General features: G+C 51.2%; 4 protein-coding genes across 16 annotated transcripts; 2 read left to right on the top strand and 2 right to left on the bottom strand.

Moving 5' to 3' along the window:
* Window positions 1-10: 10 nt before the first annotated feature.
* Window positions 11-6,861, top strand: ANKZF1 (ankyrin repeat and zinc finger peptidyl tRNA hydrolase 1). Of its 3 annotated transcripts, none has more exons than XM_002812876.6 (14): window positions 11-138; window positions 466-643; window positions 2,139-2,251; window positions 2,471-2,573; window positions 2,701-2,894; window positions 3,292-3,404; window positions 3,499-3,646; window positions 3,928-4,156; window positions 4,346-4,501; window positions 5,035-5,521; window positions 5,683-5,794; window positions 5,917-6,084; window positions 6,219-6,304; window positions 6,530-6,861. In XM_002812876.6, exons 2-14 carry the CDS (start codon window positions 496-498, stop codon window positions 6,651-6,653), a joined length of 2,181 nt encoding a protein of 726 aa, XP_002812922.1. In that variant the 5' UTR covers window positions 11-138; window positions 466-495; the 3' UTR covers window positions 6,654-6,861. The 3 variants fall into 3 exon arrangements, with proteins under 3 accessions (XP_002812922.1, XP_024099037.1, XP_009236404.1); XM_024243269.3 differs by having other exon boundaries at window positions 12-138; window positions 4,349-4,501; XM_009238129.3 differs by lacking the exon at window positions 11-138 and having other exon boundaries at window positions 482-588.
* GLB1L (galactosidase beta 1 like) lies at window positions 6,810-15,986 on the bottom strand. 4 transcript variants are annotated; one of them, XM_024243270.3, is made up of 17 exons: window positions 15,794-15,986; window positions 14,083-14,212; window positions 13,731-13,897; window positions 13,351-13,501; window positions 13,110-13,170; window positions 10,393-10,487; window positions 10,122-10,296; window positions 9,977-10,035; window positions 9,762-9,883; window positions 9,612-9,652; window positions 9,293-9,411; window positions 8,906-8,980; window positions 8,696-8,785; window positions 8,451-8,564; window positions 8,032-8,163; window positions 7,718-7,933; window positions 6,810-7,553 (listed from the first exon to the last, which is right to left on the bottom strand). In XM_024243270.3, exons 2-17 carry the CDS (start codon window positions 14,152-14,154, stop codon window positions 7,278-7,280), a joined length of 1,965 nt encoding a protein of 654 aa, XP_024099038.2. In that variant the 5' UTR covers window positions 14,155-14,212; window positions 15,794-15,986; the 3' UTR covers window positions 6,810-7,277. The 4 variants fall into 4 exon arrangements, with proteins under 4 accessions (XP_024099038.2, XP_054405832.1, XP_024099039.2 ...); XM_054549857.2 differs by having other exon boundaries at window positions 14,083-14,224; window positions 15,794-15,922; XM_024243271.3 differs by lacking the exons at window positions 10,122-10,296; window positions 10,393-10,487 and having other exon boundaries at window positions 15,794-15,982.
* Window positions 15,957-19,466, top strand: STK16 (serine/threonine kinase 16). 6 transcript variants are annotated; one of them, XM_024243273.3, is made up of 8 exons: window positions 15,957-16,086; window positions 16,455-16,644; window positions 17,216-17,435; window positions 17,671-17,804; window positions 17,973-18,093; window positions 18,220-18,315; window positions 18,753-18,874; window positions 18,981-19,466. In XM_024243273.3, exons 2-8 carry the CDS (start codon window positions 16,559-16,561, stop codon window positions 19,117-19,119), a joined length of 918 nt encoding a protein of 305 aa, XP_024099041.1. In that variant the 5' UTR covers window positions 15,957-16,086; window positions 16,455-16,558; the 3' UTR covers window positions 19,120-19,466. The 6 variants fall into 6 exon arrangements, with proteins under 6 accessions (XP_024099041.1, XP_054405840.1, XP_054405837.1 ...); XM_054549862.2 differs by having other exon boundaries at window positions 16,070-16,243; XM_002812886.6 differs by having other exon boundaries at window positions 16,075-16,358.
* Window positions 19,467-21,159: 1,693 nt separating this feature from the next.
* Window positions 21,160-25,601, bottom strand: LOC100449357 (tubulin alpha-4A chain). 3 transcript variants are annotated; one of them, XM_054549859.1, is made up of 4 exons: window positions 24,956-25,601; window positions 22,873-23,095; window positions 22,430-22,578; window positions 21,160-22,199 (listed from the first exon to the last, which is right to left on the bottom strand). In XM_054549859.1, exons 2-4 carry the CDS (start codon window positions 23,051-23,053, stop codon window positions 21,228-21,230), a joined length of 1,302 nt encoding a protein of 433 aa, XP_054405834.1. In that variant the 5' UTR covers window positions 23,054-23,095; window positions 24,956-25,601; the 3' UTR covers window positions 21,160-21,227. The 3 variants fall into 3 exon arrangements, with proteins under 3 accessions (XP_054405834.1, XP_002812930.1, XP_063569130.1); XM_002812884.4 differs by lacking the exon at window positions 24,956-25,601 and adding an exon at window positions 24,721-24,855; XM_063713060.1 differs by lacking the exon at window positions 24,956-25,601 and adding an exon at window positions 24,074-24,156.
* Window positions 25,602-27,629: the final 2,028 nt, after the last annotated feature.

The following is a 27,629-nucleotide window of genomic DNA, read 5'->3' on the forward strand; positions in this document are numbered from 1 at the left end:
CTCTACGTGGGGCGGGGCTCAGGTGCGGACGCCGGCGGTTGTCCTCTTCGCTACTCCGTAGTGACGGAGATTGTTGTGTTGCAAAAATCCGGCCGTCGACCTGAGGACTTGCGTGCAGCTCAGCTCCCGGGACGTTTGGTGAGTCTTCTAAGGACGTGGGCGAGTTTACGTGGGCCAGTCATTGCTGGTCGCATGGGTAACGAAGAAAGTTCAGCTAGGCAACCTCGGTGATTTTTAACTCTGTTGGACTCGATTTGGGAGCTGGATGCCCATTTCGTTCTTTTGTGGGCTGAGACTAGGGGTTTGAGAAAGTGGACTGGGGCCAACGTATTCATCTCACAGCTAGTAGCAGGATGAGAGACGAGAAGTCTTGCGGTGCAGGAGAAACCAAGTCAGGCAGGCAGGAGACCCAGCAGTAGGATCTCGTTTGCAGGAGCTCTGTTTCTTACACGCTTTCTACTCCAGGAGCTGCTGCTAAATAATTTCTGCTCAGCCATGTCGCCGGCTCCAGATGCAGCCCCGGCTCCTGCGTCGATCTCCCTGTTTGACCTCAGCGCGGATGCTCCGGTCCTTCAGGGCCTGAGCCTGGTGAGCCACGCGCCTGGGGAGGCTCTGGCCCGGGCTCCGCGTACTTCCTGTTCAGGTATCCTGGAAGGTTTCGTGTGAAACGTGACAGGGCTCATTAGAGCGTATTGCCCGTTCAGGGAACACATTCTTATTGGTATTCCCGAGCTTAGGAGGCCAATTGATTTATCTTTCTGCTTGATTAAATTCATTTAATCTCTGGGTGATGTCCAGCACAGCCCTTGTTTTCAAAGAAGTCTTTTTGCCATTGCATGTATCTCCTCACGTTAACACCATTCCCTTGAAAAACACTTTAAACTTTGTAGAGATAAAATTCTCAGATATATTCCACATTTAACCAGGCGCCACTCAAATTATTCCTTTTTGCTGAATATGAAACAATTTATTATTTGTTTTGTATAGCTTTATTTTTTGAGAGTCTCGCTCTGTCGCCCAGGCTGGAGTGCAGTGGCACCATCTCCACCCACTGCAAACTCCGCCTCCCGAGTTCAAGTGATTCTCCTGCCTCAGCCTCCCGAGTAGCTGGGACTACAGGCCCGCACCACCATGCCCGGCTAATTATCGTATTTTTAGTAGAGACGGGGTTTCACCATGTTGGCAAGGCTGGTCTCAAACTCCTGGCCTCAAGTGATCCGCCTGGGTCAGCCTCCCAAAGTGCTGAGATTACAGGCATGAGCCACCGTGTCGGGCCTGTTCTGTGTAACTTTAGTTTGGCTACATCTTTTCTTGCACCTCTCCTTAGACAAACTGTACACTAATTGGAAATGTAAACTTTAAAAAGCATTTGGGAAGTAGTTTTTGTGCAGTGAAAAATATTTTAAACTGAACAGAAATGATTTTCTTTAGGATTCGCCTAAACAATCTGTTTGGCTAATTTAAATTAGACAAGACTCAAACTCAGCCAGTGGGGAGGACTTGCAGACGCTGATCTCGGGAGAGGGCTACATTTGAAAAGTTTAACCGACCCCAAGGCTTTTACCCTCATCGGGTTCTTTTCCAGAATGCCCAGGGCCAGTTTTTATTTACATTCGTTTTATTTATTTTATTTTTATTTATTTATTTTGAGACAGAGTCTCGCTCTGTTGCCCAGGCTGGAGTGCAGTGGCGTGATCTCGGCTCACTGCAAGCTCCGCCTCCCGGGTTCACGCCGTTCTCCTGCCTCAGCCTCCCGAGTAGCTGGGACTATAGGCATCTGCCACCACACCCGGCTAATTTTTTGTATTTTTAGTAGAAATGGGGTTTCACCATGTTAGCCAGGATGGTCTCAATCTCCTGACTTCATGATCCGTCTGCCTTGGCCTCCCAAAGTGCTGGGATTACAAGCGTGAGCCACCACGCCCAGCCAATTTTATTTTATTTACATTCATTTTACGTACATCTTTTCAGAAGCATGTTTATTGCATTAAGTGATTGCTGTACTGTTTATTTCATGACTATTAGAGTGTAAATTCCTTGAAGGCAGTATCATGCCATCTCTTTTGTATCTGAATATAATTCTTGTCACTGTGGATTTGGGCTCCCTTTCTATGTCCAATTCCTCTTCCCTTATTTAGGCTCAGGGGAGAGAGAAAGCCCAGAAAGAAAGCTACTCCAGGGTCCTATGGATATTTCAGAGAAGTTATTTTGTTCAACCTGTGACCAGACCTTCCAGAACCACCAAGAACAGGTAATAGGTCAGGTGCAGAGCTAGATGTTAGAAGCAAAAGTGTAATGGTGGGTGGGGAGAGGTAGACATTTGATTTGTCTTTATAAAGGTCCATGCTTTGACTGAGGCAGTTGGTGTTACCTGGTCGTACTTCCTAGAATTCTATAACTGGTCTTGGCCAGTACAAGGCCAGGCTGGGGCATATTTCCACCTTTATCTCACTCTTTGTCTTTGTACTAGAGGGAACATTATAAGCTTGACTGGCATCGGTTTAACCTAAAGCAACGTCTCAAGGACAAGCCTCTCCTGTCTGCCCTGGACTTTGAAAAGCAGAGCTCCACAGGTGATGAGTGGTAGGGGGACCTATGTAGGAGTAGGACATGGAGGTATAAGAAAGCACTAGTTTAGAGTTTGAGGAAAGAACAAAGATGGGGTACCAAACTTGTGTATCTCATGTTGTCTGTTTTCAGGAGATCTTTCCAGCATCTCAGGATCAGAAGACTCAGACTCAGCCAGTGAGGAGGACTTGCAGACACTGGATCGGGAGAGGGCTACATTTGAGAAGTTTAGCCGACCCCAAGGCTTTTACCCTCATCGAGTTCTTTTCCAGAATGCCCAGGGCCAGTTTCTTTATGCCTACCGCTGTGTCCTAGGCCCTCATCAGGCAAGTGACAGTACAGGTTGTATGGCTAACCCCCCAGCCTTTTGTACACCCAGCCTAGATTTCCCTAAACCTAATGCATTTCTCCCTGCTTTTCTTCCTTCCTGTTGGGTGTGGGTATCACGCTTGACAACATAGTCTTGAATTGAAACTGGCCTGAATTGTGGAAGGGTTAAGTGTAATGGCATTAAGTTTGGAAACAAACCAATTTAGGTTTGAACTGTGATTCTACCACTTCATCTTGCCTGCCTCGCCAAGCCTCAGATTTCCTTGTTTGTCAAATGGAAACAAGCCTCAGGGTGGTAATATTAAATGAGATAATGTTTGTGAAAATTGGCCCTTAGTTTCTTGCTCTCAGTGAATGCAACAGATATGTTTCTGATGCTTCTCTGTCATCAAGGATCCCCCAGAAGAGGCAAAACTGCTGCTACAGAATCTGCAAAGCAGAGGTCCCAGAGACTGCGTGGTGCTCATGGCTGCAGCTGGGCACTTTGCTGGTGCTATATTTCAAGGGTGAGAGGGTGCTGCATGGGGGTAAGGATGGAGTGGATCCTGTTAGCCAGGGAGCACCAGCTGGTCTCCAGTACTGAGTCTGTGCTGTCTACAGAAGAGAAGTGGTGACACACAAAACTTTTCACCGCTATACGGTGCGAGCCAAGCGGGGCACAGCCCAGGGGCTTCGGGATGCCCGAGGTGGGCCATCACGCTCTGCTGGAGCCAACCTGAGGCGCTACAATGAAGCCACACTATATAAGGTGAGTTAAGCCTTTTAGATCTGGTGGTACTGATCCATACTTTTTTTGCATCTCTGTTCAACTCACTGTTAAGTAGGGAGGTTTTTGACTCATATCCTTCCAATTTTCATTATAGGTAGACAAAGGTAGATGAGGGATTCCCCAGGAGCCTTAGTCCTCTATTCTTTCTCCGTGTTATCCTCTACTTTCCACCCCTTGCACTTCTGTGGGCCACTTTTTTTAGTTGGAGATTTATAAATAGCAAGTGAAGGTATGCAGGACTGAGTTACTCTCTTCTCTAGGATGTTCGTGACCTGCTGGCAGGGCCAAGCTGGGCTAAGGCGCTGGAGGAGGCTGGTACAATACTGTTGCGTGCTCCCCGCTCTGGCCGGTCGTTGTTCTTTGGAGGCAAGGGGGCACCCCTGCAAAGGGGGGATCCCCGACTTTGGGATATCCCCCTCGCCACCCGCAGACCCACCTTCCAAGAGCTACAGCGTGTGCTCCATAAGCTGACCACTTTGCATGTCTATGGTGAGCTTTTGCTCCAGATCCCAATTCCCTAGACCTTCCTGTTCTCTCCAACCTAAGCCTCCATTCTCATTGGTATATCCAGAGGATTTTCTAAGCCTTGGACTGCAGCCCAGCTACATCTGCATTGAGAGAAACCTGTGCTAGCTTCTCCTCAGCTAAGGTTGAGAAAGATCTTTTCTTTTGTGGCAGAAGAAGACCCTCGGGAAGCAGTCAGACTGCACTCACCTCAGACACACTGGAAAACAATAAGAGAGGAGAGAAAGAAGCCTACTGAGGAAGAAATAAGAAAGATCTGCAGTGATGAAAAGGAAGCACTTGGGCAGAATGAGGAATCTCCCAAACAGGGTTTGATTACTATCTGGCAACTGTCAGATCTGAGTTTCTGTCCTAAAAATGCACTGGCAAATTCCCTACTCTCATAACTGACCCATTTCCTTATTTAAACACACACCCACAGTATCTGTATCTTAGCAATTACTGAGACATGTTTAGTGACCTTTCCAAATCTATTATCTCTTTTGTTATGGATGTTACCCCAGAGCTAAGAAAATCTTTGTGTGGAGCAGATGCGTGGACGTGTTGCATGGATCTCACATAGTTTATCTTTGATTGGAAGCTGTGGTTTGAGGCTGAGGGCTGCTTCCATGCTTTCCTCTATTGTGCAGCCTCCTAAGGCTGCTCATAAGTCCAGGGACTTGTTCTTGTCTGGGCTGAGAGCCTCATTTCTGCATGTGATATAATGGACTCAGCTCTTGAGGTGCTACTTTATCTGGGTGACAAAATAAAAACAATTTTATTTCAGGCTTTCATTCTTATGCATCTGCTTCTACCCTCTGAGTACTCCCTAGATGGATTTCACATGTCAGGTTTTTCCCTAGGTTCAGGGTCGGAGGGAGAAGATGGCTTTCAGGTAGAGTTGGAGCTAGTGGAGTTGACCATGGGGACTCTGGATCTTCGTGAGTCTGAAGTATTGCCCAAGCGGAGGAGGAGAAAAAGGAATAAGAAGGAGAAAAGCCGAGACCAGGAGACTGGGGCACATCGGACTCTTCTCCAGCAAACTCAAGAAGAGGAGCCTTCCACACAGTCATCCCAGGCAGTTGTTGCCCCCTTGGGCCCTTCGCTGGATGAGGCCAAAGCCCCTGGTCAGCCAGAGCTCTGGAATGCACTGCTTGCTGCTTGCCGAGCTGGAGATGTTGGAGTGCTGAAGCTGCAGCTAGCTCCCAGCCCTGCAGACCCTAGAGTTCTGTCTCTGCTCAGTGCCCCCTTGGGCTCCGGTGGCTTTACTCTCCTGCATGCAGCAGCTGCAGCTGGAAGAGGCTCAGTGGTTCGTCTGCTGCTGGAAGCAGGTGCCGACCCCATTGTGCAGTGAGTAAAGGTCCCCATCCTGAGTCATTTTGGGTATAGAGAGGATAATTTGGAGGTTAAAGTTGGCATTGGCTACTTGACAATATTCCCTTGGTCTGGTTGGGTGATGTTGGGAAAGGCAAGAGGCAAGTTAAACCCATTTTTGGAGTTTTTGCACCTAGGGACTCACGGGCCCGGCCACCTTATACTGTTGCGGCTGACAAATCAACACGTAATGAGTTCCGAAGGTTCATGGAGAAGAACCCAGATGCCTACGATTACAACAAGGCTCAGGTCAGCTGGAATAGGAAGGACAAGCAGAGTGGGAAGGCATCACAGATCCTGGCTAGATCCTTTCTACTTCTTGCAGTTTTACCAAAGATAGCTTATAGGGTCTTATATTTGAAATCCTCCAGGTGCCAGGACCATTGACACCAGAAATGGAGGCACGGCAGGCTACACGGAAAAGGGAGCAGAAGGCAGCCCGGCGGCAACGGGAGGAACGGCAGCAGAGGCACCAGGAGCAGGAGGAGCGTGAACGAGAAGAGCAGCGGCGATTTGCCGCCCTCAGTGACCGAGAGAAGGTGAGGCCGGAGGTTCTCTTGTCCACGGCAAGGCTTCCTAGAGGTCTAACCCCTTCCCCAGCATGCAGCTGTCACCTCCTGGATGGCCTACTCACCACTGGGGCCTTGTCCTTAACACAACTTGTCTCCCTCAGAGAGCTCTGGCTGCAGAGTGCCGACTTGCTGCCCAGTTGGGAGCCCCTACCTCTCCGATCCCTGACTCTGCAATCGTCAATACTCGGTATGGGGCGGGGGGATGAGGGAGTGGGTGGACTGTAATGTTGCAGCGACCATGGGGGAAGAGAAATGAGTACCTGCACAGTATTCAGAAGGGTGGTTGAGGGGATTTAGGATATTCTGGCAGATGCTGCAGTGAAAACAGAAATGGCAGGAGGAGGGACAGGGAGAGCATGGATTGGAAAGTTTCTGAGGTACCTGTCCAGCCATTTTTCTTCCTCTTGTTCAGACGCTGCTGGAGTTGTGGGGCATCCCTCCAAGGCCTCACTCCCTTTCACTACCTCGACTTCTCTTTCTGCTCCACACGTTGCCTCCAGGATCATCGCCGTCAGGCAGGGAGGCCCTCTTCCTGATCTCTTACAGCTCTACCTGGGGCCAACTCAGGGACCTGAGAGGGCACATTCACAGCAGCCCTAGGTTTTTTCTTCCTCATGAAACCAGAGATGATTTGGAAGATGGGGGTGAAGGACACTCGGGAACTAGGGCAAAGACAGGGCCAGAGAGGTATGTGGAGCTGGTACTGTCTCTGGAAGTTTAATCACAATAAAGTTTGGCAAGGAATGTGTACTTGTACTTACATTCAGAGGCACTGTGGCCTTTAGTTCTTTAAGGTCACTGTGGCCAGCACCAAGGGATCCTGCCCACTCCATGTCCCAGGTCCAAGGGTTACTTTTTTTTTTTTTTTTTTTTGAGATGGAGTCTCGCTGTCACCCAGGCTGGAGTGCAGTGGCACGATCGCCACTCACTGCAACCTCTGCCTCCTGGGTTCAAGCAATTCTCCTGCCTCAGCCTCCCAAGTAGCTGGGATTAGAGGTGCCCACCATCAGGCCTGGCTAATTTTTGTATTTTTAGTGGAGATGGGGTTTCACCACGTAGGCCAGGCTGGTCTTGGAAGTCCTGACCTCAGGTGATCCACCCGTCTCAGCCTCCCAAAGTGCTGGGATTACAGGCGTGAGCCACCATGCCCGGCCTACCTTTCAGTGCCCACTTAACTCCATTGGTTCAGAGGCACTCAGTGTATCAGCTGAAAGGGAATTGATATGTGTCCTGTGCAAAGTACTAGTGCTGTTGAGGATAGGCTTATCCAAAAATTGGACTTGGGGCTGGAGAGGTACATTTTCTAGTTCCAGCAATGTGATTTTGTTGAGGGCTCCCCTAGGAAACAGCAGGAATCTTGGCACGTAGAGGGTCTGTTGTGGACCCTGCTTTGTCCAGTACCGGCCCAAGTTAAACCCATTGATCCAGACTTGGCCCTGGGGAATATGGAGCAGGAAAGAGGGGAAAAGAAAGGGTCAGCTCTCCAGGCGTAGAATCATACCCTTTTGGGTTTCAAATCAGAGGATACTTTCTGCTCCCCTCCTTCTGTGATTTTTCTCTTTTACCTCCCCGCTACCCAAACCACCACCATTAGCAATACCTTCGTCCATCCAGGTAGATATAGAAATGTGTCCCCAACTGAGCCTAAAATTGGAAATGTTTTGGAGTAGAATGTGGGGCCAGAAGGAGCTTGAGGATATGGCCATTTTGGCAACTGGAGGGGAAACCACCACTTCACAAGGTTATCAATTTTCAGAGGGAACATCAGCCACTGGGTAAGGATTGTTTGCCCCAGAATTGGTGGCTCCAACAGGCCCTGTAGGGAAGGAAAATAAAAACTCATCATTCACTAAGCTTTGAGGCTAAGTTATCCTTAATCAAGCCCTGGGATATAACTAGGCAAAGCTAGCTCACCTTGAAGTCACTGCTGTTAGACCCAAAACTGAGCCTCCCCATGTTCTCCACCAAGATATCCAGTTTGGACCCCAGTTGCCCCGTCAAAAATAGTTTGTCTCTCATATTTCGCTCCAAAACACCCTGGAACACCTGTGGATAGGAGATAGGATAGGAGCAAGGCTCAGCATCTAGCTCTTAGCCACTGCATAGGAAACCACACATTAGGATACTTATTTGAAGGGCAGAGAGAATGTAGCCATCTATCACCCATCTATTCTAGAACTCTATCCTTAATCAAACTCTTCCTCATCTTATCCCTGGAACCCTCTGCAAATGTGAACAGGCAGGTGGGAAAGTGTAAATATGGGGAACTTAAGGCTAACGCTTCCTGGGGAAGGGAGGAGTTTGGGGCTCACAGCCTGGAATTAGGTTCTCACCCCATCCACCATCACATAGGCACGGTCATGGACTCCATTATGTGGCACCCAGAATGGTGTTGGCTCAAAAATGGTATAGGTCATATAGGTTCGGTACAACATGAAGCCATGGTCCTGGGTATGGAAGAATGAGTACTTCAGACAAACAGAAATAAAAGAGGACACTGTGGCTATAGCCAAGGAACTTTTGCCTATAGCTGTTGAGGGAGGTTGTCATCTCCACCAGATGTAGGTTTATGCCTTACCTGCTTGACAGCCTCAAAGGTCATTGGCAAGATTGAATGAATGGGCCCACGGGGGCATAACAAGTCTAGGAAAGCCAGTAAATGCCCAACCTATTAGAATAAGGGAGAAGAATTAGAATATCAGGGAAGTTTCTGGATAGAGGACAAGAAAGAATAGGCTATTTAGAAAAAAAAGGTGTGGTACGAGAGAAAAGATGTAGAGGAACTTACCAGGTGCAGAGTCAAAGGTCCAAGCATCATCTTGGGGCTGGGGGGAGGTAAAGGTCCCAAAGGAACTTCCTGGAACTGAGCCCAGATTCTCTCAGGATCCATAGGAAAACCACAGAAAACAATATCTATTCCAAGACTCTAGGGCAGAGTTCCTAACCTGGGGCCCAGGGAAGGGCTTCAGGGATCATGGAGGCTCAGTAATTTTGCACACCTGTGTGTCTTCACACGTAGTCCCATTTGGTTGAATGGGAAATGCTTCAGTGGGATGCTCAGAAGGCTCTGTGGCCCAGACAATAACCACCAATTTATAGGATACCTTTACAATGTGAGCACTCCCTTCCTCCAAATTAATAAAAGCCTTTGGAGCTTAATGAAATGGTAGGGTACCTTGCTGATGACATCTCGAAGAGCAAAAAGCTTAGGTGTGGGGTCGCCTGCTTCAGATATAGGTGCATCATAGTCATAGCTGGTAGTAATCGGAAGGAAGCGTCCCTTCTTATCGGCACCTGAAGTTGAGCCAATTTAATTAATTCAACATATATTTCAGATGACAGGCACTACTAAGCATGCTTCATGCAGAGAATTTTGCTATCAGAGGGGGCAGAGGTGGCCATATTCAGCTTCTAGACATCCTAATCCACCTGGCCCTTAGATTCTAATTCCTTGTTACCTCCCTGCTTCTATCCCAGGGACCATCTGGACTCACCATTCCAATATCCAAAGTTGGTACCTCCATGGAACATGTACCTGAAGTGAGAGAGGGTGGGGGAACAGGTAAAAGCTGACTCACTGAATCTTAACTTTAATCCCCAGCTCCCAGCTACAGATTCATATTGCCCCCAGTGTCTTTACTTACATGTTTACACTGGCTCCCAACTTGAGCATGTTCTCTAGTCCTTTGGTTACAGCTGACACAGACCGTGTGGAGTGATTCTGGCCCCAGTAATCCAGCCAGCCTGTGTAGTACTCAGAGTTTACCTAGAGTGTGAAATGAAAGGAGCTGTGAGTGAGATGGAACTGAGCTGGACCCATTCCTATCCCTGATTCCCTGACTCCTCTCTGGCCCCTCACCAATGGCCCATGGGGTTCATACTTCCGAAACAGGGTAAAGATTTTGGTCATGTTGTCAGCTGTGGAAAGGAGGCAAAAAAAAAAGATAAATGTCGTGGAAGAGGTGTCCTTTCCCCAGACTCCACTCCCAGCCCTTGCTTGAGACCTGGGCCAAAATCTACAGTGGTATAGAGTCCCTGAAGGGAGCCACACTTGAGTCCTTCAGGCCCATCTGTGGTGAAGAGCAAGATCTTTTCTCCTAGTAGTGCACGGAAGAGCCCAGCCAAGTGCCTCATGTAGCTGAAGTCACAGGCTCTGTAGCTACCATATTCATTCTCCACCTGCCAGAGGGGAGGGAAAGTGGAACCCAGCTATGGGATGGAGGTCAAGGACCCCTTGTACCTTCTTCCCCTGCTCCAGTCACTTCCCCCTTGTACCTGAATGCTAATGATGTTGCCCCCATTGTGGTAAAGCCATGGATATATCTTGGGCAGCAAGACCTTGAACCAGGAGTCCACTGCGGCAAGGAAGTCTAAAGGAAGGAGCAGAGCTTCTGCGTTAGGTGCTACCATCACACTTGCTCACCACTAAATATGGGAAGCAATGACTCTTGTCAACAAATTCCCAACCCTAAGCACCTTGTATATTTGCATGTCCATGAAATTTGAACATAGGAAACCTTAAAGTAGTGTTTCTTAAAAACAAATGGGCCGGGCACGGTGGCTAACGCCTGTAATCCCAGCACTTTGGGAGGCGGAGGCAGGCAGATCATGAGGTCAAGAGATTGAGACCATCCTGGCCAACATGGTGAAACCCTGTCTCTACTAAAAATACAAAAAAATTAGCTGGGCATGGTGGCAGGCGCCTGTAATCCCAGCTACTCAGAAGGCTGAAACAGGAGAATCGCTTGAACCCGGGAGGCAGAGGTTGCAGTGAGCCGAGACCGCACCACTGCACTCCAGCCTGGGCAACAAGAGCGAAACTCCATTTCAAAACAAACAAAAATGGTGGTATATGGGGAGCCTAAAATATAGAGGGGATGGCCAGGTGCAGTGGCTCACGCCTGTAATCCCAGCACTTTCTGAGGCCAAGGCAGGGGTGGATGACCTGAGGTCAGGAGTTTGAGACCCTCATGGCCAACATGGCAAAAACCTGTCTCTACTAAAAATACAAAAAATTAGCCGGGCAAGATGGTAGGTGCCTGCAATCCCAATTACTCAGGAGGCTGAGGCAGGAGAATCACTTGAACCCGGCGGTCGGAGGTTGCAGTGAGCCAAGGTCACGTGACTGCACTCCAGCCTGGGCAACAGCAAGGCTCCGTCTCAAAAAAAATAACAATTGTGCCGGGCACGGCGGCTCACGCCTGTAATCCCAGCACTTTGGGAGGCCGAGGCTGGCAGATCACGAGGTCAGGAGATCGAGACCATCCTGGCTAACACGGTGAAACCCCATCTCTACTAAAAATACAAAAAATAGCCGGGTGTGTTGGCGGGCGCCTGTAGTCCCAGCTACTCAGGAGGCTGAGGCAGGAGAATGGCGTGAACCTGGGAGGTGGAGCTTGCAGTGAGCCGAGATCACGCCACTGCACTCCAGCCTGGGCGACAGAGCGAGACTCCATCTCAGAAATAAAATAAAATAAAATAAAAATTAAAATTATATATATATGTGTGTGTATGTATATGTGTGTGTGTATGTATGTGTGTATGTATGTGTGTATGTATGTGTGTATGTATGTGTGTATGTATGTATGTGTGTATGTATGTGTGTATGTATGTGTGTATGTATGTGTGTATGTGTATGTATGTGTGTGTGTATGTATGTATGTGTACGTACGTGTATGTGTACGTGTGTGTACGTATGTATGTGTATGTGTGTATGTATGTATGTGTGTATGTGTGTGTGTATGTGTGTGTATGTGTGTGTATGTATGTGTGTGTGTATGTGTGTATGTGTGTGTATGTGTGTGTATGTGTGTATGTATGTGTGTATGTGTATGTGAGTGTGTGTGTATGTATGTGTGTGTGTATGTATGTGTGTGTGTGTATGTATGTGTGTATGTGTGTATGTGTGTGTGTATGTATGTATGTGTGTGTGTGTATGTATGTATGTATGTATGTATAGAGAGAGCGAGAGAGAGACCAGGAAGGCCTCACCAAGGTGACTTCTGCAGGAAGCTTGTGATGAAGGAGCACCACATGCAAAGGCCTCAAAGCCCAAGGCCTGGTGGGTCTGAAGAACAGCAATGAGGCCACTGTGGCTGGAGCAGAGTGAACATGGGGGAGAAGAGCAATAATGTCGAGGAGGTGAGTGGGGCCAATTGTGTAGGACCTACCACTTTAAGGAATTTATGGTTCATATTCTGAATGAGATGAGAACCTACTAGAGAGGTTTAAGCAGAGAAATGACAAGATCTGAGATGTATCTTTAAACTTATATTTGAACAGGATCACACTGACTGCTCTACTGAGAACAGATTGTATGGGGGAGAGGGCAAACAAGGGAAACCAGTTAGGAAGCTATAAAATAAGCCAGCTGAGAGAGATGGTTTGGACCAGGGTAGGGGCAATGGGGGTGATAAAAAGCACTAAAAATTTAATGTTTGTCAAGATACAGCTGATAGGATTTTCTCTTTTTTGAGACAAAGTCTCTTCAATCTGTCACTCAGGCTGGAGTGTAGTTGCTCGATCTCGGCTCACTGCAACCTCTGACCCCCGGGCCCAAGTGATTCTCCTGCATCAGCCTCCCAAGTAGCTGGGATTACGGGCGCCCACCACCTCGCCCAGCCAATTTTTTGTATTTTTAGTAGAGATAGGATTTTGCCATGTTGGCCAGGTGGGTCTCAAACTCCTGATTTCAGGTCATCCACCCGCCTCAGCCTCTGAAAGTGCTGGGATTACAGGCATGAGCCACTGCGCCCAGCCGTTGTTTTTTTTTTTTTTTTTTAACTCAATTTCTTCCACTATATTATAAGCTTTACGGCACAAGGATGGGGGTCTGTCTGGTCCCTCAGTTTCTAGCATCCTGCAGGGCATGAAGGAAACACTTGGTAAATGAATGATGACCTCCAATTTGGGAATGGTCTCTTCTGCTTTTGGCACCCAAATGGCCCATTTTACTTACTTGCTTCTGTGTTAAATCTTTTGTCTCAACTCACCTGGATCTGAGGTTCTCAGATGAATTTCAGGTTTTTGAAGCAACCAGGATGGGAGACCCCCCTGAGACAAACATAAAGAGAACAAAGAAGCATGTAGGTTTTGTTTTGAGGTGTGGTGGGGAAGCTAGGAAGGGAAGGAATTGAATATAGTGCTGGAGATGGCCCTAGAGTGTGGACAGATGGGAGTAGTCTAGGAACTGCACAAGGATAACTGGTTCTATCCCTTCTCCAGCTAACTCACCATCTCCCACTCTGCACAGATGTAAGGTCCTGGTCTCAGTATGACCAACAGGTTCGCTAGAGCTGCCTCATTCAGAAAGGCAATGAGGTCCCGGCTGCCATTAAAGTTATAGACCCCAGGCTGTGGCTCGTGGTAGTTCCAGGGCACATAACTGAGAAAGGAAGAGGTTAATAGGGCCCAAGGTGGAGAGACACCAGGGAGGCCTAACGGCTCAGGCCTTGCAGGGAATCTCCAGGAAGCGGTTGGAAGGAGGTCCTGACCTGCCCTTTCCCACCCTTGGCCTAGGAGTCCTGGCAGTCTTCCTGTCCCGACCTCCTTTATAAGGGGGCGGTAGAAAGAGTATATCCCATTCCTCCACTGCTCTTGCGAGCACTTCTTACAACTGTATGGCGTTGAGGCCGCTCCATCGCATCTTCAAAAGCCGGTCGGTCCAAAGCACCCGCGGTACCCGAAAGTAGTGCAGGCTGCCAGACACATAGCGGAACGGGGCCCCGTCTAGGAGAAACCGGTCATGATCCCTATCCACTAGGAACGACCGAGTGTCTGCCTACAAAGAGAAAGAGACGCTGCTCAGCAGACGCCTGGAGGGAACGTTGAGGGTCTGCGCCTGCCAAGAGCGGAGATGGAACTAGCCCTGCGGGTTGTTTGGTTGTTACTTTGGACTTTCTCTCATCCGCTGGATCTGATCCCGCGTCACCGCACCCGGCCGGCTGGTTCACCGTCTCATCTTACCTGGGGCAGCAGTAGCGTCAGGCTGAGCGGCAGCAGCAGGGAACGAAGGCAGGACGGCTTCTTGGGAGCCATGGCGCTTACAGCGCTCCTCTAGTCTGAGACGGCGGGCAGACCGTCACGTGTCGGATTCCTGGGAGGAAACCTCAGCGAGCAAGGGGGCGGAAACCACCTCAAGTTGCCAGGCGTTTAGCCTGGACTTCCTCTCCAGCCTGCAGCCACCCCCTTACTCTACTAGTTTGTAAAATCCTCTACATGATGTTAAAGTGCAGTTCACGAACCAGCTTCATCAACGTCACCTGGGAACTTGTTAGAAATGGAGAATCTGGCTGGGCACGATGGCTCACGCCTGTAATCCCAACACTTTGGGAAGCCGAAGCGGGTGGATCACTTGAGGTCAGGAGTTCAAGACCAGCTTGGCCAACAGGGCAAAACCCTGTCTCTACTAAAAATACAAAAATTAGCCGGGCCTGGTGGCACGCGCCTGTATTCCCAGCTACTCCCAGGGTGGGGGTGGGGGTGGGGGCTGAGGCAGGAGAATTGCTTGAACCCAGAAGGCGGAGGTTGCAGTGAACCGAGATCCTGCCACTGCACTCCAGCCTGGGCAACAGAGCGAGACTCCGTCTCAAAAAACACAAACAAACAAACGAAAGAAATGCAAAATCTCAGATCCTACCTCAAACATATAGAATCAGAATTTGTATTTTAACAAGATTCCCAGGTGATCCTAGGCACCTTCAAAATTGAGAAGCATGGCTTTACTTGACTGGGCTCCCTGAGGACAGGGAGTGCCCTGTTCATCTCAAATCCTCAGCCTCTAGCACAGGGCCTGGTATATAGCAGGTTAAATCTGGATGAATGAATGTCAGAACCAAAAGGCTAAAACAGGTTCAGAACCGGGGAAACATTGGAAAATCTTCAGGGTGATCCGGGGTGTGGAAGGGAGGAACCAGGTTACAAGAAGGACCTCTTTCCTGGAGAGCCCTGTTTCAGCAAAACAGCCATTCCCTCCTGGCCATTCCACCTTCTTTGGAAGTGCACCCCTCTCCAGCTTACCCCTGCCTGCCTCCGCAACACATATTAAGGACAACTGTTTTGTGCCAAGGCTTGGAAATTTGTGAATTTCCGTTCCTTTTGTCTTTACAGTCTCAAGAATGGGATGTGAAGATCAAGGTAATAATAATTACTGTTTATTGACACGTACTGAAGGCTATGTGTCAGATATTGTATTAAACACTGTACATCTCATTTAATCTTCAACTCCATGAGGTAGATAATTATCATTTCCATTTTACAGAGGAGGAGAGGAAAGGATGGAAACATTAAGTAGCCTGTCCAAGGTCACACAAATACGTTAACAGAGCTGGCATTTGAACTAGTCAGTCTGGCCTCACAGTTAAGCTACTTAACCTTAGGTACTATTATACCTATTTTACAGCTACCAAAAGTAAGGATCCGAGAGGTTAAGTAACTTGCCCGAGGTTACACAGCTAGCATGCTATTAACACTCAATTTAGAAACTGGAAGTCTGGTTCACAAGCCTGAGCTCTTAACCACTGAGACTAGGGGTAGTGGGATGCAGGCCAGAGCCCGCAAGGTTGTACGGGATCAGGAGACCAGGCCACCAGACCCGCCCCTCCCTGGATCCCCCTCCAGGCTGCAGTGTAGTTGGCCGCTTTCTGCCCCAGAGCGCCAGAGGTATGACGCCTCCTACCTCCAACATTGGGAGATGGAGGTCCTGGGGGCCTCCGGCCGAGCCCGGTTTTGCTCCCCTTTGGCGCAGGTGCCTGCGTCTTGACCCCCACCGAAGGCCAAGTAGAGAACCCTCACCAGGGTCCTAGGACCCGTCCACCCTAGACCTAGCTCGCCCCGGGCCTCTCAGCTCCGCGCCCCCACATCCTCCGGATGCCCGGCGGTTGCTAAGATACCGCGGGCCGTTACGCCGGCGCGGACTGATGATGTCAGCACTGCTTCCGGTCGGTGGCGCTTCGCTCTGGCCCGAGCCAGGTCAGTCGGGGAGTGCAGCTGGCCCATCCTGGGCTCTGAGCTCCTAGACCAGGGGTGGGCCCTGCTAGGAGTGGGCCTGAGCCTCGCAAGTCCTCTGAAACTACGCTATGCTCTGCCTTTGCGGCGCGACGGGCGTGGGAGCGGGGGCTGCCCAAAGGTGGGCTGGGGTTGGAGGAAGTGGCCCGGTAGCCGCTGTGTGTCCTGAGGCCGTAAGGCGCCTGACCCCACCCTTGAAGCTGACAGAGCAGGGCCCGTTTTCTCTACACAATAGTGTAGGTTTCAGAGACCTGGGCCTGAGCTCTCCGCATTGGTACTTCATGGGTCGTCTGGATTGTGCCGGACCTGTGACCCTGCCGTTTTCTTTCCAGCATGATCCGCTGGGCCCCCAGCGCATCTCCTGGAAGAGCCCAATCATCCTGGACGAGCTCTTCGGTAGCCTCAGACCGTCCTTGAAGAGGATGACTGAGACATTATGGGCCACGCGCTGTGTGTCTGCTCTCGGGGAACTGTCATCATTGACAATAAGCGCTACCTCTTCATCCAGAAACTGGGGGAGGGGTGAGTGTTTGGAAGTCAGTTAACTAGTCCTCAAGGTTATGGTCATTGAAGGACAGCTGTGTGCACATGCTTGGGGCACAAGGGTTTTATCCCTATCCCTGCCCTCTCTCACCTGACAGAGCCTAGCTACACAGTATCAAGAAGGTGGATTCTGGAGCCAGGCCTGCTAAATCCACCAAGTGTGACCTTGATAAACCATGTTTTTTTCATCTGCTTAATGGAGATGATTATCATCCCTCACTGATGGAGTTGTGAGGATTAAATGAGATAATGTGTATAAAATGTCTCACCCAATGCCTGGTTCACAAGTACTCGATAAGTGTTGGCTGTTATTTATTTAGCATCTGTCAAGTGAAGAGGTCTCTATTATAACCATAGGACCTCAAAGATTTCTATATCTCTGATCCTGAGGAGCTCACTGTGTAATATTCTTCAGATTTCTCTTAGAGCCACATCTTGGGAAGGTTTCTGCTAAATAGGAAGGACACCCCACTCCCCACCAGGAAATTTCTCTAGGTCCAAGCCATGTGGGAGATGACCATGGCCCTTCATTGACCCCTTTGGCCCACAGCGGGTTCAGCTATGTGGACCTAGTGGAAGGGTTACATGATGGACACTTCTACGCCCTGAAGCGAATCCTGTGTCACGAGCAGCAGGACCGGGAGGAGGCCCAGCGAGAAGCCGACATGCATCGCCTCTTCAATCATCCCAACATCCTTCGCCTGGTGGCTTACTGTCTGAGGGAACGGGGTGCTAAGCATGAGGCCTGGCTGCTGCTACCATTCTTCAAGGTCAGAAAGACTCCTGGTTATGGAGGGGGTTGCAACAGAGCCACCTACTCAAGGGCTGTGTGAGCAGTCCAGCATGTTAGGAAGCAGGGACCATGTCCTCGATTTGGCCACTTAGATTCTGAGTTTGAGGTGTGTATCATGAAAGGGCTGTTAGGCTTTGACATAGGGAAGGGATCAGGCCTAAGGAGCAGAGGCTCCAAAAACATCTCCAACTGTAGGGAAACTTGTGTTGCAGAGAGGTACGCTGTGGAATGAGATAGAAAGGCTGAAGGACAAAGGCAACTTCCTGACTGAGGATCAAATCCTTTGGCTGCTGCTGGGGATCTGCAGAGGCCTTGAGGCCATTCATGCCAAGGGTTATGCCCACAGGTCAGTGGGAGGACCCTGTGTGCTTGCTGGGGCCCAGAGGAAGAGCCTCACCAAGAGAAATGGGAGGTGTCTGTTCTCCCAAGAAACAGCCTGTATGATTCTTTTGCTTGCTGGGATTCCAGCCTTCCTATCCAGAGATGCTCATAGGTCACTTCTACTTCTTTACAGGGACTTGAAGCCCACCAATATATTGCTCGGAGATGAGGGGCAGCCAGTTTTAATGGACTTGGGTTCCATGAATCAAGCATGCATCCATGTGGAGGGCTCCCGCCAGGCTCTGACCCTGCAGGTAAAAGAGTCTCCAGGCTCCTTTTCTCACCTGTTCCCCATTCCCACCCCTTCTGGTGCATGTCCCAGTTTGGTCATATGACCATGACCTGTGCCCCACTTTTGAGCTCTGGGATCACTGTTCCAGGACTGGGCAGCCCAGCGGTGCACCATCTCCTACCGAGCCCCAGAGCTCTTCTCTGTGCAGAGTCACTGTGTCATCGATGAGCGGACTGATGTCTGGGTGAGGAGCATGTGGGTGGGTATCTGGGTAGGGAGGGCTGTGGCTCTCTGTACCCACCGTGGAGTAGAGTAGGTCGTTGGTTTCTGTTGCATGGGGCCCCAGGAACCACAATATGTCCCCATCCACTTCAACTTCCTTCCTGGGAAATGTCACTGATACTGTACCCAGTTGCACCGGATGTGGTATAATCCGTGCCCCTGAACAAGGTGAGTACAGCTCAGTGTCAGTAGTGAAGGCACTGGCTAAGCAGGGGCTAAGCTAAGCAGGGGCTGCAGAGGCCTCCAGCTGACTGGCAGTTTCTCTGGGCCCTGGTGGTGCCATGTGGCTGAGGTCAGCGTATTCTTTTTAGCTTATGTAGTCTCCTTTTACCACAGAAGTAAAGGGAGAGATGTCACCTCCATTGGTCCCCTTCTAGGGACTAACCAAGTTATGCTCAGTCCCTAGGCTGCGTGCTATATGCCATGATGTTTGGGGAAGGCCCTTATGACATGGTGTTCCAAAAGGGTGACAGTGTGGCCCTTGCTGTGCAGAACCAACTCAGCATCCCACAAAGCCCCAGGTGAGTGAGCAAAGAATAGGGCATCAAGTGTTTCAGACTCCCCCCTGGTATTAGCTGAGTTGACAGATAGGTGTCATCCGGTCACCCTGGGCTCCTCCCTCCACAGGCATTCTTCAGCATTGCGGCAGCTCCTGAACTCGATGATGACCGTGGACCCGCATCAGCGTCCTCACATTCCTCTCCTCCTCAGTCAGCTGGAGGCACTGCAACCCCCAGCTCCTGGCCAGCATACTACCCAAATCTGAAAAAGCAGCATGTTGAGAAGATGGCCCCTTGTGCCTTGGAAAGAGGTTCCCATCCCTCATTGGAATTGCCACCCATTCCATCCAGGACTTCTCTTACATTTGGGGGTAGTGGGGTCAGGACAATCATCTCAGTCCTGCATCTTCTCTTCTGCTTTCTTCCCTCCAAGAGCAAAACCTGGGCAAGGGACTTACTGAGTGGGGGTGGGTGGGGGTTGGGAAAAGGGAAACTGGTGGGATATGGAACATGGCTCTGAGCAGGACTGTTGAGCTCACATAGTGTTCTGACTCCAAATCTGGGAGCAGGAGAATGTATAAACAAGAATAAAGTGGAAGCAGGTTGGTGTGGATCTTAGTCTCAGTGTTCCTGGAGTGAGAGAAGAGGTACAAGGGGCCCAAAGTCTGGTTGCCATTTCCAGGGGAACCGCCTGGGAAGAAGGAGGAATGGTGTAGAGTTGGCAATGGTGTGACTTCATTCTACAGGAGGTTGGTTAGCAGTGGACAGTTCTAGCTTGTCTTAGATCAAAACTTAAAGCTGCTGGCTGGGCGCGGTGGCTCACGCCTGTAATCCCAGCACTTTGAAAGGCTGAGGCGGGTGGATCACGAGGTCAGGAGTTCAAGACCAGCCTGGCCAAGATGGTGAAACCCCATCTCTACTAAAAATACAAAAAATTAGTTGGGCGCGGTGGCAGGCACCTGTAGTCCCAGCTACTCAGGAGGCTGAGGAAGGAGAATTATTTGAACCCGGAGGGTGGAGGTTGCAGTGAGCCGAGATCATGCCACTGCACTCCAGCCTGGGTGACAGAGTGAAACTCCGTCTCAAAAAAAACAAAAAAAAAAACTTAAAGCTGCTTGGGCTCAAGCTGGCATCTGCCTGTGTCAAGAACTAGGGCCCCCTAAAAACACTAAACTAGTTCTTTCCTTCCTTCACTCCTGGGGTGAGTAGCTTAGTCAAAGCTGCCTAGCCGGTTTGCTAGGCGAGGGCCTCTGGGTGGAGACACCTGAGGAAGCTTTGAGACAGGTAGATTACAGGTCTCCCATCCTCAGCCTAGGGGCGAGGGGAGTGGAGGTGGCAGCGGCAGCTGTTTCGGCCTATGTCTCCCTGATTGTTAAAGCTCATACATGGTTAATGATTAATGAGGCAGTGTGGTGTGGCAGTATCCAGCTGCCACTTCCTGCCTACTCTGCTGAGTAAACAGGGGCTCTGTCTTAGCTGGGCTTCAAACCTGTTCCCTAGGGAAGGGCTCTGTTCCCTGAATCACCAGGGAGGAAAGGCAAGGGTAGGGTTGGCATCTCCTGCTCTTTTGCGATCCAAGCCTCCTCCCCCCAACCATGTCCACCCCACAGTATGACATCAGCATGGGGCCTGGGGCTCCTGTTAGCAAAGTTGAAGCTTTCCCCAGGGCCCTAGCAGGAGTCTCCCACCAGCCAGCACAGAGGCTGAGGCCAGAAAGAAATCACAAACAGAGGGGAGATGACCTGACTTTTAATGGCACAGCCCCAGCTCCAGCAAAGCAGCAAGACAGGAAGCTATGCAAAGCTGCTCGGAGGTGCAGTGGCACAAACAACTCTAGGAGATCGCCTGTGTTCCCTCCCATCCCCCAAGCTTATGACGTGGCTCCATGCCCAGGAACTCTGGGCCAGCCCAGCCCCATTCCCAAACCCTCATAATGCACAGAGGAGCCTGGGCCAAGCCTTGCTTCCAGAGTTGGTAAATGTAGAGGCGGCAGGAAGAACAGGGTAGCAGTCTTAACTTTCAAAGACAGAAACCACTGGATTAAACTCCTACTTGGAAAGGAGCTGAAGACTCATCCTTCAACAGTTTGTGCCTGGATTTGGTCCTCATTTGCTCCCTATACTGAGTAACCCTAGGACTTTGATTTAAAGTCCCTGGGGTTATGCTTCCTGGGCCTGGCAAGAACCCCTTTGCAGGTCTCACCTTCAGCGATGGAAGGGATAAGGGTCATGAACAGCAAACAGAGCAGCAGCAGCATGAAAGGGAAGGCAGCAGAAGCTCAAGCACTCAGAGGGGACAAGAAACCGTGCAAGGAAACTGTTTATTTCGAAAGGATTTTGCAATAAACATAGTGAATAGGCTCCAGGCAGCTGCTTTATTCTTCTCCCTCATCCTCGTCCTCATAGGAGTCGATGCCCACCTCCTCGTAATCCTTCTCCAGGGCAGCCATATCCTCACGGGCCTCGGAGAACTCACCCTCCTCCATGCCCTCACCCACATACCAGTGCACAAACGCCCTCTTGGCATACATCAGGTCGAACTTGTGGTCCAGGCGGGCCCAGGCCTCGGCGATGGCGGTCGTGTTGCTCAGCATGCACACGGCACGCTGCACCTTGGCCAGGTCACCCCCAGGCACCACAGTGGGAGGCTGGTAGTTGATACCAACCTTGAAGCCTGTGGGGCACCAGTCCACAAACTGAATGCTGCGCTTGGTCTTGATGGCAGCAATGGCAGCGTTGACATCCTTGGGCACCACATCTCCACGGTACAGCAGGCAGCAGGCCATGTACTTGCCATGCCGGGGATCACACTTCACCATCTGGTTGGCAGGCTCAAAGCAGGCATTGGTGATCTCTGCCACCGACAGCTGCTCGTGGTATGCCTTTTCTGCAGAGATGACTGGTGCATAGGTGGCCAGGGGGAAGTGGATGCGAGGGTAGGGCACCAGGTTGGTCTGGAACTCTGTCAGGTCCACATTGAGGGCCCCGTCAAAGCGCAGAGAAGCTGTGATGGAGGAGACAATTTGGCTAATGAGGCGATTGAGGTTGGTATAGGTTGGGCGCTCGATGTCTAGGTTGCGGCGGCAGATGTCGTAGATTGCTTCGTTGTCCACCATGAAGGCACAGTCTGAGTGCTCCAGGGTGGTGTGGGTGGTCAGGATAGAGTTGTAGGGCTCGACCACGGCTGTAGACACCTGGGGGGCTGGGTAGATGGAGAATTCCAGCTTGGATTTCTTGCCATAGTCAACAGAGAGCCGCTCCATCAGGAGTGAGGTGAAGCCAGAGCCAGTGCCCCCACCAAAGCTGTGGAACACCAGGAAGCCCTGAAGTCCTGTGCACTGGTCAGACTGCGAGAAAGAACAGTTTAGGTAGGGGAGGGGCCTGAGGGACTCTATCACCTGGCTCCATAAAGCGTAAGATACATCAGCAGTCAGGGCAAATACTGAGGATACCATAGCAGCACCACACTCGAGACCATGTACAGTTAGAGACGACCCCCTGAAAGGATCTCAAAAAAAATACTCCTGACCATTAGCACAGTCTTAAAAGTTCCCTCCCTCCCAAGACACATTCTCACCAGCTTGCGGATCCGATCCAGCACTGGGTCAATGATCTCCTTGCCAATGGTATAGTGACCACGGGCATAGTTGTTGGCAGCATCCTCTTTCCCAGTGATGAGCTGCTCTGGGTGGAAGAGCTGTCGGTATGGGCCATTTCGGATCTCATCTGGAAGGGCAAAAACCACAAAGCTATGCTCAGCAGGGACCTTCCTCCCCCAGGGTGGTAGCTGTGGCCAGATGCATGGAAGGACTCATCCTCCTGCCAGCCTGAGATACCAGAGTGTGAGAGAAACCCAGACCGGCTGCCCAGGCCAGTCTCAGATCAGCTTGCCTTCTGCAGCTTCAAATACAGCTAGGAATTTTCAGGGCCAGGAATGCGTGGTCTAAATACCCTCTCTCTCCAGGGAGAAGCTTTGAGTCATGTTCCACCCCCTTCAATTTTGTCCCCACTTCCTCTCACCAATGACTGTAGGCTCCAGATCCACAAAAACTGCCCGGGGTACGTGTTTTCCAGCACCAGTTTCACAGAAGAAGGTGGTGAAGGAGTCGTCCCCTCCACCAATGGTCTTGTCACTGGGCATCTGCCCATCAGGCTGAATCCCATGTTCCAAGCAATAGAGCTCCCAGCAGGCATTGCCCATCTGGACACCTGCCTGCCCCACGTGGACTGAGATGCATTCACGCTGAGGGATAGAGAGAGGGGACACAGCATGAGCCCCACATCCACAAGTCCTCACCTTGCGAGTCTCTCTTCCACCCTATCATCTATCAGCTAGGATGACTCAGTTGGCAAGAGTGGAGGCTTGGGGCTGGGCAGAGGTGAGAAGAGACTAGCAGCCTGCCTGGGCTCCCAGGTACAGGACTCCCCACCCGGAGGCACCCAGCAGTGCAGGCCAACCTCTTAGCCCACTTTTCAGTGGGGAATCTGTCAAGTGAGCACTGTGGCTCCACATGACAAAAGAAGGTTTCCTAGAGGTATGGGTTTACAGCTAGAGGCCCCCCACTTGACTAATTCTTTGCTTTGAGTATGAACAGCTAGAATTCATAGAACCCTTTCCCTCTTTCTTTCCTGTAAGCTGCAGAGGTGTCTCAGCCATCCAATCTGGCATCAACTGACCACACGCCATCAGGATGCCCTCCTCCCTCACCTTTAAATCCCATCTGGCTCTGGGGATCAATCCCATCTGGCTCCTCTCCCCACCTCCACCCCCGCACCCTGGGTGTCTTCACCACTTTCATCTCCCGTGTCGGCCCGCACGGAAATAGCGGCGATAATGCTTGTAAGCTCAGACAGCAGGGGCCAGCAATAAGGTGTGAGGGTACTGGGGCGCTCACTGCCTCAGGCTCCGTCCCTGTCAGGCCGAAATTAACCCCTAAAGCACTAAAGTCCGGCGGGGCCCGCGCGCTCTTCCCACACCGAAATGGCGGGGTGACGGTTTCCAAATACCCAGAAAAGGAAGTGGAACCTGCGGTGAGGCCCCAGAGGTAACCCGCCTTGTCCCGGGCAGGATGGGCGCCATCCTGCAGCCCAGCCCTACATCCGCTCTCCCTCTGGAGTCTTTACAGTTATTTCCCAGCCCAAAGCGGGGATTGGGTTTCGGCCCCCGCTCCTGGGCTATAAATACCACCCCCTACATGCACCTCTCTCCCCTCCCCCCAACCTGGCCTCGGCCAGCGCAGTGCTCAGCGCCAGCTGTCTCTGCCCATCCGCGCACCCGGGCTCCGGGCTGGAGAGGGCCGGCTCGCTTCAGGAGGCCGAACCCCGTTCCCACCACCCCTCTCAGCTCAGAAGCGGGGTGCTGAGTCACGGGGGGGGGTGGTTCTGTGGATAGTTGGAATGCATACACAGAGGAAAGGGGGATGCGGCACCAGGTAACCTGACCCCTTCCACCTTCTAGCGCCAAGCACGTGCTCGGTCAGTGCTGGGGACCAGGGACTGGGGATGTAAGAGGGCAGCCAAACGCGTCTTCTTTTGCCCGCGGAAAGGACGGGGCGCGGGCCCGCGTGACTCTCATACAGAGTCGGGACACAAATGCTCGTAAGGCAGGAACAGAGTGCCAGAAAGGGTTCCTCTCTGTTACTGAAGAGTCGCACTCCACCCCAAGCCCCAACCCCAGCCACCGAAGGTGAACTATACGGCTCGGCCAAAGTCACCAGGAGGGGGTTGGGGAGGGAGGATGCAAAACCCTCGCACCTCCTGGAGACCCGGAACGCCCGGTGGAGGTCCCCGAGCATGCCTGGAAGGAGTGTCCCCCAAAGGAGAGGGGCAATTAGGGGACGGGCGCGACCCCGGCCGGGCCGCACTCACCATGGTGAGTCCGGGCGGTGCGTCTCACGTTGAGTCGGGGTGACGGGTCTCAGTGAGAACTGCGCTAGCTGCAGTGCCGCACCGCCCTTATAGGCGGGGGGGCGGGGCCCGAGTTCCCCGCTCGCCCACTAGAAGCTGGGCGGCCCGCAGGCCACGCCTCCCGGGAGGGTAAGCGGCCCCCCGAGGGGCGGAGCCTGGCCGGGTACCCTCCCCAAGCTGCGCTGGTGTCCCTCACCTGTCCCGCTGGGATTAAGAGTCGCAACTCGGGCTTTAACCTTTCTTTCCTCGTTTTGAGCCGACACGCTGGGCTCCCGAGGGCCTCCGCGGAGATGGAGGGTGCTGTGGCAGGGCGAGTTTCACCTGCACCTGCGTCCTGGAGGCACCGGTCATCCAGGTGTTCTGACTTAGGTCGGGAGCAGGCGAGGCGGTCCTTCCCAAGCGGCCACAGCTGGCCTTCACCCCGCCCTTCCAGCCCTGCCTCCCAGGAGACTCGGGCCAGCTGTGAGGCTGTGGCGCGTCCCCGGGGAGCCCTTGCCAGCTGCCCGACGCTTCCTGGTCCCCGGCCGGGGCGGCAGCCTTTCGCCGACGCCTGTGGGCGGCCGAGGACCCAGAACTGCACAGCCTGAGCCCCAGATTGCCGATGACTTAGGCGCTCCCGCAGAGTCGAGCCGCGCAGCCTGTCTGCTGGGGCCGACCCCGGAATCTGCCGCGGCTCGCCGGCCGCCCGCGGGTCAGTGGCCCTGTCGTCAGCGCAGTCACTATGATGCCCTCGCTGCGGGCACCTGCCCACTCTCCTGCTGCCAGAACTGTGGGAGCGCTGACCGGGAGACCTCAGGATCTGGATTCTCTTCCAGGCTACTCTGTGTGACCTTGGGCAAGTGACTTAACCTCACGAGTCCTTGACATTTCGTGGGTGAAAAGGAGACAGTGATGTCATAGTGGAAACATTGTTGTAAGCTATCAAAATGTCTGTTGACTCTGAAGAGAAAAGAAGAAAATCGAGATTCTCATATCTTGGATGATTCTGACTTTCTTGGTCTCTTCTGTCTCTAACCCAAGAGCAGGATCTGCAACTCGCACCTTAATGGTCTCAGCACTCGGCCCCTGGTCTCCGCAGAAGCCCTTCTTTCTACATTTCATTCCGTTCTCCCCACCCCATCTTTTCAAGCTACTTCTGCTTTCCCTCTCTCCCTCTCTCTCTCTCTCTCTCTCTCTGAGTACAGTGTCTTGCTGTGTCACCCAGGCTAGAGTGCAGTGGTGCAATCTCAGCTCATTGCAACCTCCATCTCCCGGCTCAAGTTCATCCTTCTACCTCATCCTTCCACCTCAGCCTCCTCAGTAGCTGGGACCACAGGCGTGCACCACCACCATGCCCAGCTTATTTTATTTATGTATCTATTTTTGAGATGGAGTTTCGCTCTTGTTGCCCAGGCTGGAGTGCAATGGCACGATCTCGGCTCACCTCAACACCCATCTCGCAGGTTCTAGCGATTCTCCTGCCTCAGCCTCCGGAGTAGCTGGGATTACAGGCATGCGCCACCATGCCTGGCTGATTTTTGTATTTTTACTAGAGACGGGGTTTCACCATGTTGGTCAGGCTGGTCTCCAACTCCCCACCTTAGATGATCCGCCTGCTTCAGCCTCCCAAAGTGCTGGGATTACAGGTGTAAGCCACCACGCCTGGCCTTATTTTTTGTATTTTTAGTAGAGACAAGGTCTCTCCATATTGTCCAGATTTGTCTTGAACTCCTGAGCTCAAGCGATCCACCCACCTCAACCTCCCAAAGTGCTGGGATTACAGGCCTGAGCAACCACCCCGGCCTGCCTTGCATTTTCTAATTGTCTCCCTTCACTGGGGAAAGTCACCTGGCAGTGCCCCAGGTGCTGCTGGTTTGCAGATCTTAAGAAACCTGTCTTCCTGGCTCTACATCACTAGGAAAGGATTCACCCCACCCTCCCCCATCACCTGACAACACAACATAATACCATGAAAGAACTAGTGATGGCAACTCTCTATCAACAAAATAGGCAAGGCATGGAAAGGAATACAGTGAAATATGACAAGGTCTTTCTTCGCAGTAGACTTGCCATCTGATTGGGAGAACGACTCATTCATAAAAAGAAAACTGACATGGGTGTATAATGAGGCTTCTTTGGGGAATAAGGTCATGGTCCCTACAAAGAAAGGAGCTGTGGTGACTACAGGACACATGGCAGTAGGTTACAGACCTTCCCTGAACCTCTTTTTCCTTGTGCTCTCCTATCCTAGCAGAATGAATGTAGTAAGAGACTTGAGCTATCTTAGGAAAAACCCTAAACCTCTTTGACCTTCAGGTGCAGATTCTTTATTTGCAAAACCGGGATAACAACTTCAGATTGTGAGTATCAGATGAATTTAGAGATGTACATATTCACATCAAGGCACTGTGTAAGTAGCTGTGACATTTATTTTAGTGCATATAGCACATCATGCTATAGTTATTTGTGTACATGTCCATCTTAATATTATAGATAGCAAACTATTGGAGGTAAGGACTGGGTCTTATTCATCTTTGTTTCTAGCTCCTACCATAGTGCTTAGCACACCTGGTAAGCATTTGCTAAGTGCGTGTCAGAAGAATTGTTTCACATCAGAGATGGTAGGCAGAAGAATGTTCCCCCATAAAGATGTCCACATCCTAATCTCCAGGACCTGTGACTGTTACCTTACATGGCAAAATACTTTGAAGATGTTATTAAGGTAAAGATCTTGAGATAGGGAGATGATCCTGGATTATCCCAGGTAGGCCCAATGTAATTTCAAGGGTCCTTATAAGTGAAAGAGGGAGGCAGGAGGGTCAGAGTCAAAGAAGAAGAGGTCAGACCTGATGTGGTGGCTCATGCCAGTAATCCCAACACTTCAGGAGGCT

Source organism: Pongo abelii, chromosome 11 (genome assembly GCF_028885655.2).
Source record: "Pongo abelii isolate AG06213 chromosome 11, NHGRI_mPonAbe1-v2.0_pri, whole genome shotgun sequence".
In the NCBI taxonomy this organism is placed as follows: domain Eukaryota; kingdom Metazoa; phylum Chordata; class Mammalia; order Primates; family Hominidae; genus Pongo; species Pongo abelii.

Bases quoted from the DNA above. Each gene is read 5' to 3' on its own strand.
- ANKZF1 (XM_002812876.6), top strand. From the start codon at position 496: ATGTCGCCGGCTCCAGATGCAGCCCCGGCTCCTGCGTCGATCTCCCTG. The intron at 5,795-5,916 runs GTCAGCTGGAAT...GAAATCCTCCAG, and splicing joins ACGATTACAACAAGGCTCAG to GTGCCAGGACCATTGACACC. The intron at 6,305-6,529 runs GTATGGGGCGGG...CCTCTTGTTCAG, and splicing joins TCTGCAATCGTCAATACTCG to ACGCTGCTGGAGTTGTGGGG.
- STK16 (XM_024243273.3), top strand. From the start codon at position 16,559: ATGGGCCACGCGCTGTGTGTCTGCTCTCGGGGAACTGTCATCATTGAC. The intron at 17,436-17,670 runs GTCAGAAAGACT...CTTGTGTTGCAG, and splicing joins TGCTGCTACCATTCTTCAAG to AGAGGTACGCTGTGGAATGA. The intron at 18,875-18,980 runs GTGAGTGAGCAA...CTCCCTCCACAG, and splicing joins AGCATCCCACAAAGCCCCAG to GCATTCTTCAGCATTGCGGC.
- GLB1L (XM_024243270.3), bottom strand. From the start codon at position 14,154: ATGGCTCCCAAGAAGCCGTCCTGCCTTCGTTCCCTGCTGCTGCCGCTC. The intron at 13,502-13,730 runs GTAAGAAGTGCT...TTCCTTTCTCAG, and splicing joins GGCCTCAACGCCATACAGTT to TTATGTGCCCTGGAACTACC. The intron at 10,297-10,392 runs GTACAAGGGGGA...CCCCTCTGGCAG, and splicing joins GCAACATCATTAGCATTCAG to GTGGAGAATGAATATGGTAG.
- LOC100449357 (XM_002812884.4), bottom strand. The intron at 22,579-22,872 runs GTGAGAGGAAGT...TTGCCCTTCCAG, and splicing joins TCTGGAGCCTACAGTCATTG to ATGAGATCCGAAATGGCCCA. The intron at 22,200-22,429 runs GTGAGAATGTGT...TCTTTCTCGCAG, and splicing joins TGGATCGGATCCGCAAGCTG to TCTGACCAGTGCACAGGACT.